Source organism: Dryobates pubescens, chromosome 21 (assembly GCF_014839835.1).
Source record: "Dryobates pubescens isolate bDryPub1 chromosome 21, bDryPub1.pri, whole genome shotgun sequence".
NCBI lineage: Eukaryota > Metazoa > Chordata > Aves > Piciformes > Picidae > Dryobates > Dryobates pubescens.
Window position 1 is genome coordinate 2613667 of NC_071632.1, and position 14172 is coordinate 2627838.

Consider the following 14172-nt stretch of genomic DNA (forward strand, 5'->3'; position numbering starts at 1 on the left):
GCTGAGTGCAGTCTAGCAGCTGCCTCTGGCAGGAGAAGTTTTGGGCTTGCTGTGGTTCTTCAGCCATCTCCATCTGACAGGCAGTGGCAGAGGGCTGAAAGCCTTTCAGAGAGCTCAGGGACTGGCAATGGTTTTTTTGCAGCTGCAGGCTGGGCTGCAATCTCACTGCTGTCAAACACAAGTCAGTTACTTTTCCTTGGCTCCCCCTCCCCACACACGCTCACCCCTCTAAGGAACTTCTCCCACTGAAGTGCAATCACCTTTCTTGGCCATTCCAACCCACACAGCCCTGGGGAAGCCTCCCCACACCTGCCACTGAAGTTTCAGCAGGCACAGATCCTGCTCCCGGTGCTGGAGGCTGTGCAGGTTTCAGTGCAGCCTGCAGGTGCTGCTTTCATCTTGACAGAATGTGAATGTTCTGCAAAAAGAAAGGGACAGAAAATGCCTTGTTCCTGCTACTGAGTTAGGGAGTTCAACCTACACCGCACATCCATCATGCTAGCCATGGTTAGACTAAAAGACTCATTTATAGAGTGAGTGTTTGTGATTCCAGAGGCTGAATCAGGTCTCTCACCTACTCCTGGTGAAACAAAAGGACCCTGACTCTTCACACGTGCTGTGGTTAGTGGCAGGGACTCACCAGCAGCAGCAGACAAGCAGTGGGCAGAAATGCCACCCTGCTGCCCTGCCTTAGGGAGGCTGCGGCAGGCGGTGCTGGCAGGGCAGCAGGGGGCAGGGGTTAGTTAAGAACGGCAGCAAAGCTCAGTAGCAAAACACTGCCGGTAAACAGGCAGCCTGCTGAGCAACAGAACCCTGGCAACTGTTTGGCTTGTGAGCAGTTCTGCCAGCACAGAGGCAAACTGCAATCCAGGCAGCCAGGCAGTGCTGAGAGGCGGCTTTGGAAAGCTGGAGAGCGATGAGCAGCAGGGGAAGCCGGGCACACGGAGAAGGCAGCTCTTGGGTTTGGAGTGTGCTTACCTCCTCCCTCTAATTTCATAGCATCATAGATGTGCTGAGCTTGGACCTTTGAGATCAAGCCCAGCCACTCGGCTAGAGCTTGCTGCTGTCAGCTCCAGCAGCACTGAGAGAAGGCTGCTCCAGTGGAGGCTGTCTCTGGAAGGGAAGCACAACTCTCAGGCACAGCTGGTGAGGCATTCAGACTGGAGGGGAGCAGCGTATGAAGGCAGTGCTCACGGTCATGCTTCCCCAGCTTCAGTTTCCACATTGATGCTTTCTTTAAGTTACTGGCAAGGGGACTGGCACCATTCCAGCTGCTGCTCCACGTTGCTTCCTTGTCTCTTGAGCTACTCATCACCACTGCAGCCCCTCCTGCTGCCCAGGTTTGACTCTAAACCTGTCACTTGTCAGCAGCCAGTGCAGCAGAGGCTCTTTTCAGAACCAATACACTTTATGCATGGGAAGTTTGCTGTTGAACTCATTATTTATTTCCATTCCCAGAGTGAGATGGTTTAATCTATTCATGCTGCTATGAGACATGCTACAACAAGCCTACTCGTATCTTGTGTATATACTCCTGTGTACAGAGACTCTTTGCTTGTATGAAAATAAAAAGAGACCTGAGGTTCTAAGCATCCAGTCACCAAACAAGTTCTTTGGAAAAGGTTGCAGGGGTTTGTGAAGCACTCATTAAAGGAACCAGTAAACCATGGGCAGAAACCTCCAGAGGAACCACCGCCTCTTCTCAACTCCACACCCTTTGCTTTGTTGCCATAACTCCCATTTAAGGTCTGCATTTCAGGAAGCAGCTGATTCCCCCTCCCAGAGGGACCCTGGTCCTGTGCTTGCTGCACTAGTCAGAGACTCTCAAGGGGAAAGACAGGCAGCAGGGCAAGGGCTTGTGGTGACAGGACGAGGGGCAAGGGGTTGAAACCGGAGCAGGGCAGATTCAGGCTGGACATCAGGAGGAAGTTCTGCAGCAGGAGGGTGGTGAGGCACTGGAACAGGCTGCCCAGGGAGGTGGTGGAGGCCCCATCCCTGGAGACATTCAGGATCAGACTCGCTGTGGTGGTGGGCAGCCTGCTTTAGCTGGAGGTATCCCTGCTGCCCGCAGATGCCCTTTGAAGGTCCCTTCCAAGCCGGTGCCACCTGTGACCACCTGCCCGCTGGTGTCCATGCTCTGAGCTGCTGCCAACGCGAAGGCAAAGGGAGACTTGCAAATGACCCTTCCCTTCCCTTCCCCCAGCCAGACTTTCTTGCTGCAACCTGTGGCTGGCTCCGGGCAGCACAGCTGGCAGGCTCTAGCGCTGCCATAGCAACCCTGCCGTCAGCCGTGGGCCTGGCAGCGGCCCAGCGGCAGAGCGCGGCTCCGCGGTGCTCACGGCGCTGCCAGCTGCGGCCCAGGGGCAGAGCACGGCTCCGCGGCGCTCACGGCGCTGCGCTGCCAGCTGCGGCCCAGGGGCAGAGCACGGCTCCGCGGCACTCACGGCGCTGCGCTGCCAGCTGCGGCCCAGCGGCAGAGCACGGCTCCGCGGCACTCACGGCGCTGCCAGCTGCGGCCCAGGGGCAGAGCGCGGCTCCGCGACGCTCACGGCGCTGTGCTGCCAGCTGTGGCCCAGGGGCAGAGCACGGCTCCGCGACGCTCACGGCGCTGCGCTGCCAGCTGCGGCCCAGCGGCAGAGCACGGCTCCGCGGCGCTCACGGCGCTGCGCTGCCAGCTGCTGCCCCGCGGCAGAGCACGGCTCCGCGGCGCTCACGGCGCTGCCAGCTGCGGCCCAGGGGCAGAGCACGGCTCCGCGACGCTCACGGCGCTGTGCTGCCAGCTGTGGCCCAGGGGCAGAGCACGGCTCCGCGGCGCTCACGGCGCTGCGCTGCCAGCTGCAGCCCAGGGGCAGAGCGCGGCTCCGCGGCGCTCACGGCGCTGCGCTGCCAGCTGCAGCCCAGGGGCAGAGCGCGGCTCCGCGGCGCTCACGGCGCTGCGCTGCCAGCTGCGGCCCAGGGGCAGAGCACGGCTCCGCGGCGCTCACGGCGCTGTGCTGCCAGCTGTGGCCCAGGGGCAGAGCACGGCTCCGCGGCGCTCACGGCGCTGCCGGCTGCGGCCCAGGGGCAGAGCACGGCTCCGCGGCGCTCACGGCGCTGCCAGCTGTGGCCCAGCGGCAGAGCACAGCTCCGCGGCGCTCACGGCGCTGCCAGCTGCGGCCCAGGGGCAGAGCACGGCTCCGCGGCGCTCACGGCGCTGCCTGCTGCTGCCCCGCGGCAGAGCACGGCTCCGCGGCGCTCACGGTGCTGCCTGCTGCTGCCCCGCGGCAGAGCACGGCTCCGCGGCGCTCACGGCGCTGTGCTGCCAGCTGCGGCCCAGGGGCAGAGCACGGCTCCGCGGCGCTCACGGCGCTGCCAGCTGCGGCCCAGGGGCAGAGCACGGCTCCGCGGCGCTCACGGCGCTGTGCTGCCAGCTGCGGCCCAGGGGCAGAGCACGGCTCCGCGGCACTCACGGCGCTGCGCTGCCAGCTGTGGCCCAGGGGCAGAGCACGGCTCCGCGACGCTCACGGCGCTGCGCTGCGCGCTGCGGCCCAGGGGCAGAGCACGGCTCCGCGGCGCTCACGGCGCTGCGCTGCGCGCTGTGGCCCAGGGGCAGAGCGCGGCTCCGCGGCGCTCACGGCGCTGCCAGCTGTGACCCAGGGGCAGAGCACGGCTCCGCGGCGCTCACGGCGCTGCCAGCTGCGGCCCAGGGGCAGAGCACGGCTCCGCGGCGCTCACGGCGCTGCCAGCTGTGGCCCAGGGGCAGAGCACGGCTCCGCGACGCTCACGGCGCTGCGCTGCGCGCTGCGGCCCAGGGGCAGAGCACGGCTCCGCGGCGCTCACGGCGCTGCCAGCTGTGGCCCAGGGGCAGAGCACGGCTCCGCGACGCTCACGGCGCTGCGCTGCGCGCTGCGGCCCAGGGGCAGAGCACGGCTCCGCGGCGCTCACGGCGCTGTGCTGCCAGCTGCTGCCCAGAGGCAGAGCACGGCTCCGCGGCACTCACGGCGCTGCCGGCTGCGGCCCAGGGGCAGAGCACGGCTCCGCGGCGCTCACGGCGCTGTGCTGCCAGCTGCTGCCCAGAGGCAGAGCACGGCTCCGCGGCACTCACGGCGCTGCCGGCTGCGGCCCAGGGGCAGAGCACGGCTCCGCGGCGCTCACGGCGCTGTGCTGCCAGCTGCTGCCCAGGGGCAGAGCACGGCTCCGCGACACTCACGGCGCTGCCGGCTGCGGCCCAGGGGCAGAGCACGGCTCCGCGGCACTCACTGCGCTGCCAGCTGTGGCCCAGGGGCAGAGCGCGGCTCCGCGGCGCTCACGGCGCTGCCAGCTGTGACCCAGGGGCAGAGCACGGCTCCGCGGCACTCACGGCGCTGCCAGCTGTGGCCCAGGGGCAGAGCACGGCTCCGCGGCGCTCACGGCGCTGCCAGCTGCGGCCCAGCGGCAGAGCACGGCTCCGCGGCACTCACGGCGCTGCGCTGCCAGCTGCGGCCCAGCGGCAGAGCACGGCTCCGCGGCACTCACGGCGCTGCGCTGCCGGCTGCGGCCCAGGGGCAGAGCACGGCTCCGCGGCGCTCACGGCGCTGCCAGCTGTGACCCAGGGGCAGAGCACGGCTCCGCGGCACTCACGGCGCTGCGCTGCCGGCTGCGGCCCAGGGGCAGAGCACGGCTCCGCGGCGCTCACGGCGCTGCGCTGCCAGCTGCGGCCCAGGGGCAGAGCACGGCTCCGCGGCACTCACGGCGCTGCGCTGCCAGCTGCGGCCCAGCGGCAGAGCACGGCTCCGCGGCACTCACGGCGCTGCCAGCTGCGGCCCAGGGGCAGAGCACGGCTCCGCGGCACTCACGGCGCTGCCAGCTGTGACCCAGGGGCAGAGCACGGCTCCGCGGCGCTCACGGCGCTGAGCTGCCAGCTGCGGCCCAGCGGCAGAGCACGGCTCCGCGGCACTCACGGCGCTGCGCTGCCGGCTGCGGCCCAGGGGCAGAGCACGGCTCCGCGGCGCTCACGGCGCTGCGCTGCGCGCTGCTGCCCCGCTGCTCCCCTTGACAAACTTTGCAATGAAGAACCCGATGCAGTCCTTGTCTGCCCGGGAAACCAGCTCCTCCGCCCCGCAGTCTTGCAAACAAGCACCGTCCATTCCTTGCAGCGTGGCAGCAGATGGATCGAACCTCTGCAGCAGCTTCAGTTGGTCGGGAGGCAGCCCGGCTCCCCTCATGCCTTCTCCTCCAATGTGAGGGTCCTGTGTAAGCAGCAAAGGAAAGCAGATTAGTGCACCAGGAAAGCTCTACCTACCCTGAACTAGGGCTCTGTCGTTGCTGCTCAGGTGTCTGTAAATCTCCTGGTAGCTTTTGACCTGTTGCCCTTCCTAAGTGACCTCATGAAGTTCAAGCAGGGCAGGTGTAGGGTCCTGCTCCTGGGAAGGAACAACCTCCTGCAGCAGGGCAGGTGAGGGGGGACCTGCTGGGAAGCAGCTCTGCAGAGAAGCACCTGGGAGTGCTGGAAGACACCAGGATCACCACGAGCCTGCAATGTGCACTCCTGGCCAAGAAGGCCAATGACATCCTGAGGTGCATCAAGAATGTGGATGGTCCAGGAAGGTTCTTCTCTCCCTCTTCTCTGCCCTGGTGAGGCCTCATCTGGAGTATTATGTCTAGTTCTGGGCTCCCCAGTACAAGAAGGACAAAGAACTGTTTGAGAAGCTGCAGAAAAGGGCTAGAAAGATGAATAGGGGACTGGAACATCTCTCCCACAAAGAAAGGCTGAGGGACTTGGGGCTTTTGAGACTGGAGGAGAGAAGGCCGAGGAAGGATCTGCTCAAGGTTTATACCTACTTACAGGGTGGGTGTCAGGACAATGGGGCCACGGGTTTCATCAGTGGTGCCTAGTGACAGGACAAGGGGTAAGAGGCACAAACTTGAACACAGAGGTCCATCTCAGTATGAGGAGACGTTTCTTTGGTGTGAGGCTGCTGGAGGCTTTGGAGCAGGCTGCCCAGAGAGGTTGGGGAGTCTCCTGTGGAGACTTTCCAACCCCACCTGGATGTGTTCCTGTGTGCCCTGCCCTGGGTGCTGCTGCTCTGGCAGGGGGCTTGGACTGGATGATCTCTGGAGGTGCCTTCCAAGCCCCACCACTTTGTGACTGTGTGAAATGTGTTCACTAAGCACACACACAGAGCTGCCCAAGTGCTGATGTAGCCAAGCTCAGTTTCTGTTACTCACACCAGCAGGATTTAGGAGGAGTGTGGCTCTGCTTTTCTGCCCTTCAGCTGGCCACCAAGTGTACCAGCACATAGCCAAGGTCCAAAGCACTGTCAGGAGGTGGTGCTGCACCTAATCCACTTCAGCCCAGCAGGTTACAGCACTTGCTGTAAATTGATGGATTCATGACTCAAAGAACTCAACCATCCCAAGAAACTGTGATCACCAGCCAACAAGAAGGTCTCCAAGTTCTAGGCTGCCACTTTCCAATGAAGCAGCACTTCTGTGTCCTGACTAACAGCTCTGAGGTAGGTGAAAAACAGTGCCTCCTTAGCCAGCTGCTCAGTAACAGCAGCAGCAAATACCTGGCTCCTTCACAGTGACAGCTTGGGCTGGAGAGGCTGAAAGCCCCAAGCCAGGATACTTCACTGCTTGAAGAGGATGATGATGCAGCAGAAAAAGCTGAGCTTCAGATTGTGTCAGGTAGTTAAACTAACAGGTATGTGGGACTGAGTGACAGCAGGCAGTGAAAGAAGGAAAGGAAAAGCTTAGGGGGGTGGGTGCCAAGGGGAAGGGCCCAGGCTCATTTCAGTGGTGCCCAGGGAAAGGACAAGGACCAACAGGTACAAGCTGGAACCCAGGAGGTTCCACCTCAACACGAGGAGAAACTTCTTTGGTGTGAGGGTGCTGGAGGCCTGGAGCAGGCTGCCCAGAGAGGTTGTGGAGTCTCCTGCTCTGGAGTCTTTCCAACCCCACCTGGATGTGCTCCTGTGTGACCTGCCCTGGGTGCTGCTGCTCTGGCAGGGGGTATGGGCTGGATCATCTCTGGAGGTCCCTTCCAAGCCCTAGCATTCTCTGATTAGAAGGATCTCTCTATGATTAAGTATCTGAATTCAGGAGGACATTTGGCATCAAACTTCTGGAGCAGAGAAGGTGCCTTTTTGCTCAGCCCTTTGCTCAGCAGTTCCTATGAGCAGCCTGGCCTGCTTTTTATCTAACACACTGGTTCCTGGGGAAAAACAAACCCCTGTTCCCTAGCTGGCTTGTTATTCCAGAGCCTTCAGGAAGGAGACAGAACACACTGTGCAGAAGCTGCCACTGCAGTATCAAAAATAGATCTCTGTACATCTAGTCTAAGGCAGTGGCTGAGGCAGCCTCAGCAGAGTGGGCTGTGGAGCCACCACACTGCTGACACACCAGCTCACCCTGGCAGCACATTGGCCACAACAACCCCAGGCAGGGCTACAGGCTGGGGACAGCAGGGCAGGAGAGCAGCCAGGCAGAAAGGGACCTGGGGGTAGTGGTGGACAGCAGCTGAACATGAGCCAGCAGTGTGCCCAGGGGGCCAAGAAGGCCAAGGGCATCCTGGCCTGCATCAGGAAGAGTATGGCCAGCAGGAGCAGGGAAGTCCTTGTGCCCTGTGCTCAGCACTGGTTAGGCCACACCTTGAGTTCTGTGTCCAGTTCTGGGCTCCTCAGTTCAGGACAGAGGTTGAGATGCTGGAAGGTGTCCAGAGAAGGGCAACAAAGCTGGGGAGGGGTCTGGAGCACAGCCCTGTGAGGAGAGGCTGAGGGAGCTGGGGTTGCTTAGCCTGGAGAAGAGGAGGCTCATGGGAGACCTTCTTGCTGTCTACAACTCCCTGAAGGGAGGTTGAAGCCAGGTGGGGGTTGGTCTCTTCTCCCAGGCACCCAGCACCAAAACAAGAGGACACAGTCCCAAGCTGTGCCAGGGGAGGTTTAGGCTGGAGGTGAGGAGAAAGTTCTTCCCAGCAAGAGGAATTAGCCACTGGAATGTGCTGCCCAGGAAGGTGGTGAAGTCACCATCCCTGGAGGTGTTCAGGAGGGGATTGGAAGTGGCACTTGGTGCCATGGTTTAGCAGTCATGAGGTCTGTGGTGACAGGTTGGACTCGATGATCTTTGAGGTCTCTTCCAACCTTACTGATTCTATGATTCCATTCTATGATTCAGCTAGTGCCAGAAAGGGCAATGGCTTCAAACTGGAAGAAGCTCCATTTAGATTTGACACAAGGAGGCAATTCTTCCCCCATCTGGTGGTGAGGCACTGCAACAGAGAAGCTGTGGAGGCTCCAAGCTGTAGTGTTCAAAGCCAGGTGGATGAGGCCTTCAGCAACCTGAATTAGTAGGAGGTGTCCCTGCCCATGGCAAGGGGTTGGAGCTGGATGATGTTGAAGGTTCTTTCCAATCCAAACCAGGCTATGATTCTATGATAAAGAACTCCAGTACCTTCCTATACATTACCTCCTCCCAGAGATCTTAATGGCAGACACTGGCACCAAAAGAGACATCCCTGGGACAGAGAGCCTGAAACAGATCTGTTCCCTCGTTCCTTCACAAAAGGCAAATACAGCTGCCATAGAGAGACAATCCTCCAGGAAGGACATGCACCTGATGGAGCTGGGCCAGAGGAGGGTCATGAAAATGCTCAGGGGGTTGGAGCAGCTCTGCTACAAGGACAGGCTGAGGGAGCTGGGAGTGTGCAGCCTGGAGAAGAGAAGGCTCCAGGGAGACCTAAGAGCAGCCTGCCAGTACCTGCCAGTACAAGAAGGCTGCAGAGAGACTGTTTGCAAAGGCCTGCAGGGACAGGACCAGGGGCAATGGCTTCAGACTAGAGCAGAGCAGATTGAGATTGGATGTGAGGAACAAGTTCTGCACCAGGAGGGTGGTGGAACACTGGCACAGGTTGCCCAGGGAGGTGGCTGAGGCTCCATGCCTGGAGATATTGAAGGTGAGGCTGGACAGAGCTCTGGGCAACCTGATCCAGTGGAGGATGTCCCTGCTGAGTGCAGAGGGGTTGGACTGGATGAGCTTTGGAGGTCCCTTCCAGCCCAGCCCATTCTGTGACTGTGTGATTCTTCTTCACAACAGAAGGTTCTTTCCATTCCCCTCCCATCCTTCATGCAGCTCTGGGCTACATCAGGGGCATTCATGAAGTATTTCACACCTCTCTTTGTTGAATGTGCAAAGAAAGAGAACAAGATATATGCATCAAGGAACAACTGCCAGAGAGTTTAAACCTAAGCCTTCTTTTATCCCTGTTGTGTTTTACATGACTGTTGTATCAATCAAACCTTCCACAGTACACAGTGGGAAGCTACTTAAAGATCCCTAAATGAAGCTCAATTAAAGATGAAAGGAGATTAAAACAGCCTCAGAGATCCTTCTTATTTCTATCCTCAGCAGTTAAAATTGTCTGCAGTGAAAGAGAGATTTGCTGACAGCATGACAGAATCACAGAGGATCTCTGGAGGGAAGAGACCTTCCCAGAATCACAGAACTGTCAGGGTTGGAAGGGACCTCAAGGCTCAGGCAGTTCCAACCACGGCCAGGGACACCCCACCCTAGATCAGGCTGCTCACAGCCACATCCAGCCTGGCCTTCCTAACTTCCAGGCATGAGGCTTCCACCACCTCCCTGGGCAGCCTGTGCCAGTGTCTCACCACCTTCATGGGGAAGAACTTCTTCCTAACATTCAGCCTGAACCTCCCCTGGCACAGCTTGAGACTGTGTCCTCTTGTTCTGGTGCTGCTTGCCTGGGAGAAGAGACCAACCCCCACCTGGCTCTGGGAGCTGTAGAGAGCAAGGAGGTCTCCCTCAGCCTCCTCTTCTCCAGCCTCAACACCCCCAGCTCCCTCAGCCCCTCCTCTAGCCCAGGGGCTCCAGGCCCTTCTCCAGCCTGCCTGCCCTGCTCTGCACAGGCTCCAGCCCCTCAGAGTCCTTCCTGCAGGGAGGGCCCAGAGCTGAGCACAGCCCTCCAGGGGTGGCCTCCCCAGTGCTGAGCACAGGGGGATGATCCCCTCCCTGGCCCTGCTGCCCACCCTGCTTCTGACCCAGGCTAGGAAACGGAGCCTGTGCCAGAATAAGCTGCCTGGAGTGTGTGAAGCACACTGGAAATAGTTACCTGTGGCTGCAGCTGGAGGCATGGGAAGGTTTTCAGGGCCCAAGCCACTTGCTCCTCGTTCTCAGCCAGCGTTATCGTGCAGGTGCTGTAGAGCAGCACTCCTCCTGGCTTCAGCAGCTGCACTGCCTGCAGGGAGAAACCAGCAACACTCCAGCTGACTGGCAAAGGCAGTCCCTGTCATACTGAGCAGCAATAATCACGAAACCATGAGCTGGAATATCAAAGCCTAGCAATCCCCAAGTTGTTTTGCAGCTGGGAGTTAGGATGCTCATTCTTCTCGGGGAATAAAAGACCCCCAGGGAGTACCAAGATTCTTCTCTCCAAAGCAGCATTCTAGCTCTTGCAGCTTGTTAGTGCCACTGAGACCTTTCACCTGGCAGGGTTTGTTGTCTGGACAGCTCTGCATACCCCAGGCAGATCAGTTCTGTTTGCATTACCTGCTGCCAAGCAGGGACACACAAATCTTTTACCAGTTGTGTTACATGTCAGCTGTTTCCACCTCACTGGCATGGGAGCTCCAGCTGGGCTGCTCTCCAAGCTGTGCTCCACTTTGAACACATCTCATCCAGATTTAGACCTTCTTGTGGCCTTCCAGGATCTGAAGGGGGCCTACAAGACAGCTAGAGAGGGACTTTTGAGGGTGTCAGGGAGTGATAGGACTGGGGGGGACAGAGCAAAAGTAGAAGTGGGGAGATTCAGATTGGCTGTGAGGAAGAAGTTGTTCCCCATGGGGGTGGTGAGAGCCTGGCACAGGTTGCCCAGGGAGGAGGTGGAAGCCTCCTGCCTGGAGGTGTTTGCAGCCAGGCTGGAGGTGGCTGTGAGCAACCTGCTGCAGTGTGAGGTGTCCCTGGCCATGGCAGGGGGGTTGGAACTGGCTGAGCCTTGAGGCCCCTTCCAAGCCTAACAGTTCTATGATTATGATTCTATGACTGCAGCAAGCAGCAAATGTGATGGAGCCAAGAGGTTGACTGCCACCTAAAGCTGTCTTGTGTGGTTAGGGAGGGAAAAGCTGGCATCATTTTCAGGCTGAAGTTTCATGCAGCAAAAGGATTTGTGTTCACCTGAGCTGGTACCTACCACGGCGAAGAGCTTGCGCTGCAGGGGCTGGTAAGAGGTCACTTCCTTCAAAGTCAAGGGGAAAGCCATGTTGGGTCTCTGGCCCATCCCACTGCAGGGAGCATCAAGGAGAACTCGATCAAATGACTCTGCTGAGAATGGAGGTCCTTCTGGAAGAAGCAGTCAGCAGTGGCAAATGTGCCTGTGTCCTTCCTCACACCCCAGCACAGCAGCAGCTCTCTGTGCTTCCCTGAAGCAGCTTCGCTCTCCAGCTGGGCTCTGCCCAAGCCAGCTCAGCTCCAGGCAAGTCTCAGCACTGCTGCTCCCAGAAAACTGAACTTCAAGTTATGGGAGCTCAAACAGTCACAGAATGGGAGGGGTTGGAAGGGACCTCCAGAGATCATCCAGTCCAACCCCACTGCCAAAGCAAAGTCACCCAGGAACACATCCAGGTGGGGCTGAAAGCCTGTCCCTAGGAGCTCCACCGCCGCTGGCCTTAAGGCAGGTGCCAGGGGACAGATGTGAAACCCTTCAGTTGCCACAGGGTCAGATGCCCTCTGTGTACACACAGTGGAAGGGGTTGGAAGGTACCTCCAGAGGTCATCCAGTCCAACCCCCCTGCCAGAGCAGGAGCACCCAGGGCAGGTCACACAGGAACACAGCCAGGTGGGGCTGGAAAGTCTCCAGAGAAAGAGACTCCACAACCTCTCTGGGCAGCCTGCTCCAGGCCTCCAGCACCCTCACACCTAGGAACTTTCTCTTCATGTTGAAGTGGAACCTCCTGGGTTCCAGCTTGTACCTCTTGGTCTTTGTCCTATTCCTGGGCACCACCAAACAGAGCCTGGCCCCTTCACCCTGACCCCCACCCCTCAGCTATTGATAGACATTGATCAGATCCCTCTCAGCCTTCTCCTCTCCAAACTAAACATCCCCAGGGCTCTCAGCTTTTCTTCACAGCAGAGCTGTTCCAGATCCCTTCATCATCCTCACAGCTCTCCCTTGAACTCTCTCCAGCAGGTCTCTGTCTCTCTTGAACTGGGGAGCCCAGAACTGGACACAGGATTGCAGCTGTGGTCTCAGCAGGGCAGAGCCTGAAGTCTCCATCTGGATACCCACCCCTCAGATACCATCCCCTCAGTGCATCATCCCTTTGGGCAGTAACAGCTTTTCACTAGAGTTTAATACTTTGGAAGTAAAATGCCAAAGGAATCAAAGCTGTTGAAATGTGATTGGTCTGAGGAGCTGGGTACAGGGCTGTACTGAACCACAGTCAGCTCACAACTGCCCCCAGCATGGAAATCTTTACTGGCAGAAGGTTGCAAGTACCAATCAAGACTGCCTTAAATTATAATGATAGCACTCCTTGTCTGATACCCAGTTCTGGTGGTGCATGTGTATCTGCACTTACAGTCACAGAACTGTCAGGGCTGGAAGGGACCTCAAGGCTCAGCCAGTTCCAACCCCCCTGCCATGGGCAGGGACACCTCACACTGCAGCAGGTTGCTCACAGCCACATCCAGCCTGGCTGCAAACACCTCCAGGCAGGAGGCTTCCACCACCTCCCTGGGCAACCTGTGCCAGGCTCTCACCACCCTCATGGGCAACAACTTCTTCCTCACAGCCAATCTCAATCTGCCCACTTCTAGTTTTGCTCCATTCCCCTCAGTCCTATCACTCCCTGACACCCTAAGAAGTCCCTCCCCAGCTTTCTTGGAGCCCCCTGCAGATACTGGAAGGCCACAATTAGGTTGCTTTGGAGCCTTGGAAACTGCACAACCCCAACTCTCTCAGTCTGTCTCCAGAGCAGAGCAGCTCCAGCCCTCTGCTCATCCTCATGGCCCTTCTCTGGACACCTTCCAGCACCTCCAGATCCTGCCTGGAACAGAGGCTCCAGAAGTGGACACAGTGCAGGAGGGTTGGAATTAGATAATCTTTAAGGAATAGAATAGAATAGAATAGAATAGAATAGAATAGATCAGGTTGGAAAAGACCTCAGAGATCATCCAGTCCAACCTATCACCCAGCACCATCTAATCAACTAAACCATGGCACCAAATGCCTCATCCAGGCTCTTCCTAAACACCTCCAGTGATGGTGACTCCACCACCTCCCTGGGCAGCACATTCCAGTGCCCAATCCCTCTTTCTGGGAAGAATTTCTTCCTCACCTCCCCTGCCACAGCCTGAGACTGTGTCCTCTTGTTCTGGTGCTGGGTGCCTGGGAGAAGAGACCAACCCCCACCTGGCTACAACCTCCCTTCAGGGAGTTGCAGAGAGCAATGAGGTCCCCCCTGAGCCTCCTCTTCTCCAGGCTAAGCAACCCCAGCTCCCTCAGCCTCTCCTCACAGGGCTGTGCTCCAGACCCCTCCCCAGCTTTGTTGCCCTTCTCTGGACACCTTCCAGCAGCTCAACATCTTTCCTAAACTGAGGGGCCCAGAACTGGACACAGGACTCAAAGTGTGGCCTAACCAGTGCAGTGTACAGGGGCAGAATGACCTCCCTGCTCCTGCTGGCCACACTCTTCCTGATGCAGGCCAGGATGCCATTGGCCTTCTTGGCTGCCTGGGCACACTGCTGGCTCATGTTAAGCCTACCATCAACCCCCAGGTCCCTCTCTGCCTGGCTGCTCTCAGCCACTCTGCCCCCAGCCTGTAGCTCTACCTGGGGTTGCTGTGGCCAACCCAAACCACTCTGTCATTCTCTGAATCTCTGCCTTCTCTCTGATCTATTACTCCAAGGTTTGCAATTCAGCAGGCAGGTACAGAAAAAGCAAAGCCTTCCTCACCTCTCAGTGTTCCAGCAGGCTCTTCTTCATCTGCCTCAGTGCTACATACCACCTACAGCATTTATGTGCACAAAAGACTATGAGAAGGTATCTTCATTCCTCCAGCATAAGAATAACTTCAAGGCACAGGGACAAGGAAGGTGAATTATGCAACCTGCTTCCCACTTGGGCTAACCAGTGACTGAGAGAAAATAGTGAGAGAACAGCATCCTTTGCACAACACACTAAAAATAATCAAGCCAGCAGAT

The 14172-nt window shown here is 58.6% G+C and overlaps 2 protein-coding genes across 2 annotated transcripts in view; one reads left to right on the top strand and one right to left on the bottom strand.

The window, feature by feature from the left end:
* The first annotated feature begins 504 nt into the window (after positions 1-504).
* Positions 505-4566, top strand: LOC128898280 (collagen alpha-1(I) chain-like). The gene is made up of 2 exons (XM_054171159.1): positions 505-533; positions 2304-4566. Exons 1-2 carry the CDS (start codon positions 505-507, stop codon positions 4564-4566), a joined length of 2292 nt encoding a protein of 763 aa, XP_054027134.1.
* A 404-nt stretch (positions 4567-4970) lies between these two features.
* Positions 4971-14172, bottom strand: part of NSUN6 (NOP2/Sun RNA methyltransferase 6) — a 30233-nt gene continuing 21031 nt past the window's right edge. The window contains exons 10-12 of the mRNA XM_009896167.2: positions 11162-11310; positions 10085-10210; positions 4971-5207 (exon numbers count right to left, since the gene is read on the bottom strand). Of these exons, the coding sequence (XP_009894469.2) occupies positions 4971-5207; positions 10085-10210; positions 11162-11310 (512 nt within the window). The remainder of the gene's footprint in view (positions 5208-10084; positions 10211-11161; positions 11311-14172) is intronic.